This window comes from Vigna umbellata, chromosome 7 (assembly GCF_029865625.1).
Source record: "Vigna umbellata cultivar VRB3 chromosome 7, Vumbellata_1.0, whole genome shotgun sequence".
NCBI classification, from domain to species: Eukaryota; Viridiplantae; Streptophyta; class Magnoliopsida; order Fabales; family Fabaceae; genus Vigna; species Vigna umbellata.
In genome coordinates this window covers 27,646,686-27,649,153 of record NC_142171.1, presented here as the reverse complement: position 1 = coordinate 27,649,153, position 2,468 = coordinate 27,646,686, and the positions used below count along the sequence as shown (strand labels likewise).

At 29.1% G+C, this 2,468-nt stretch overlaps 1 protein-coding gene across 1 annotated transcript; it reads right to left on the bottom strand.

The window, feature by feature from the left end:
* Positions 1 to 701: 701 nt before the first annotated feature.
* Positions 702 to 2,267, bottom strand: LOC124842560 (uncharacterized). The gene is made up of 3 exons (XM_088095258.1): positions 1,410 to 2,267; positions 1,121 to 1,264; positions 702 to 944 (listed from the first exon to the last, which is right to left on the bottom strand). The coding sequence occupies exons 1-3, from the start codon at positions 2,265 to 2,267 to the stop codon at positions 702 to 704; spliced, it is 1,245 nt and encodes a 414-aa protein (XP_087951384.1).
* Positions 2,268 to 2,468: the final 201 nt, after the last annotated feature.

Sequence of the window (2,468 nt, the reverse complement as noted above, 5' to 3'; positions counted from 1 at the left end):
ATAACATCTTTTCTAAATTAGTAGACTGCATTTTGCATTTTGTTAGTGTATTATTAGGATAACGATATTTATAATCAACCAAACACTATAACACAAATAACACCATCATAAATTAAGTTGGGCGTTAAAAGTAAAATAACATTAATACACAAAGTAATAATTGGAAACTGATATTTGTGTATTACAACTATCTTTCAAATTAAATATGAAAAACTTAATTTTAGCAATAATACATTAAGATAATTAATTTTTTAAAAGGATATAGAATCTAACAAAACATTTATTTACTAATGAATACAAGAAGTGCACAAGATTTATATAAGAAGTGTACAAGATTTATCGTAAGTTTATCTATATAACTTTTACAAAAGTTAATTATATGAATATCTAGATGTGTGTAATAAAAACAATAGCTTGCATAATACAAAGAGAAAATTTATTCATTTTCAGTTTATATTTATTTCTTTTTCTTCATCTTCACTTTGATGAGATTTACAATTAACTCAAGTATTTTTGATATTAATCGATTCAAATTGGCACTTAGTTCACAAAATATTTATTCACAATCATAAACCAAGTAGTTGATTAAAATTAAAACAACATTAGTATACATAGTGATGATCTAGAATTGGTATTAATGTATTGTAATTATACGATAAATTATATAAGTCATTACATAAAGATAAATTACTAGTTTTACATCAAATTTCCTTCAAATATTTGTTTGGTATTTGTTCTGCCAAGTGAATGTAGAAATGTCCCATAGCTCCAGTGCGAAACTTGTTTTCATATATGGATTCCAGTGTTAGAATTTCTCCATCTTCAATCTTGATGGAACCAGGTTTGGGATAACAAATTGACATTCCAACTAGGTAACCCTTTTCATTTCCTGCTTCTTTTCCAGTTCCGTATTTTGGATTTGAAGTGCATAAAACCCTTCCATCCTAAGTTAAGCATCATCATAAATATAAAGATGATTCAATAAACTAATTAACTTCTTATAAAGATATATAAATATCAACAAAATTTATTCCTAATGAATATATGAATTACACAAAAGTTAATGTAAGTTTATCTACATGATATAACTTATATGGGAACAACAAATATCAAACATTACCTGTCCATATAGAGTAGCATTGACAACACCAGTGTGCATATGTGCAGTGCCATATATAAGATAACCACCTTTTGTCATTGGGATGTCTGCTTTCTTAACATGAGGGAAGTTGCTGTCATGATTTCTCGGGATCGTATACTCTGCCTATAACAAATTTACGAATTTATTTTACTCACATATCGACCAAAAAAGTAATTAATACCCTAATAGTTTTGTTTTGAAAATAAATAATTTTCTAATGTTTGCTTATAATTTTTAAAGTATATTATGTATTGAACAAATCATCTACCTGACAATCATGAATTGGTGTAGAACCATTTGATCTTACACGATCAGTTGAATCAAGTATGTAGAACTTAAGAGGCACTTGGTGTTCATCCCAATCAACCCACCTTATTTTGTATCTTAGGGAAAGATTTCTTGTTGGGCCACGAAAACCATTTCTTAATTTGCATTGTATGTTATCTTGACAACAAAAGAGTCCTCCTTTATAATTTTTAGATAACAATTGACCATTAATGCCTGTTGTGACATTGTAAAAGTCCTTTGGAAGATTCATAAGCTTACACCTACACTCTGTACAACCTTTTCTATCATGTGTTCCACGTGTATCAATAACCATGATGCTAAACAACCATTTTTCTTTAAACCCACACTTTATTTTTGCAGCATTACCTAATTCAACTGCAAAAGACTCTGGAAGATTTGATTGTGTTCCTCGTGATTCTCCTCCCAAGCCCCAATAATGTGGAAGCAAAAAACCTTGGCATGCACCATCATTTCTTTCAAATTCGATACCATTGCGAAGGTCATGAGATTGTTTAATGTAGGGTGACATGGTAATGTTTTCAATATATTTTACAGCAAACCAATGATGAAGGTAAGTTTCATACAAAGGTACTGAATTACCAACTTCATCAACTACTTCAACATCAAAACTCTTGACCCCAATGTGACCCCTTGGAAATTCAATATCTAATAATGTTTTCACCGCAATTTTTCCAGGTCCCACTTCAAATTTTTCAGAAAAAAAAGTAGCTGACTTTATATGATTTTCACCAGACTCCAAAACAACTGAGTGAGTTGTTTCAGAAAGCAACATCATTATTGATAATAAAATCATAGCTACTTTAGAGATACTCCTCATATTAACCTACACAGAAATCAATGCCATTAGCCATGAAAATATGTATATAGGATAATTCATTTGATAATCATGTAGATAACTTAAAACATAACGAGAAAATATGAATTTGATAAGATTGAAATTAAAATGTGAAGTAATAGAAAATTAATGATAAAAAGTGCATACCTTATAAGAAAAAGATAATTTGTTGATCATGATTTC

Excerpts from the sequence above, each read along its gene's own strand:
- LOC124842560 (XM_088095258.1), bottom strand. The coding sequence starts at position 2,267 with ATGAGGAGTATCTCTAAAGTAGCTATGATTTTATTATCAATAATGATG. Across the intron at positions 1,265-1,409 it reads CACCAATTCATGATTGTCAG|GCAGAGTATACGATCCCGAG; the intron begins GTAGATGATTTG and ends AATTTGTTATAG. Across the intron at positions 945-1,120 it reads ATGCTACTCTATATGGACAG|GATGGAAGGGTTTTATGCAC; the intron begins GTAATGTTTGAT and ends TGCTTAACTTAG.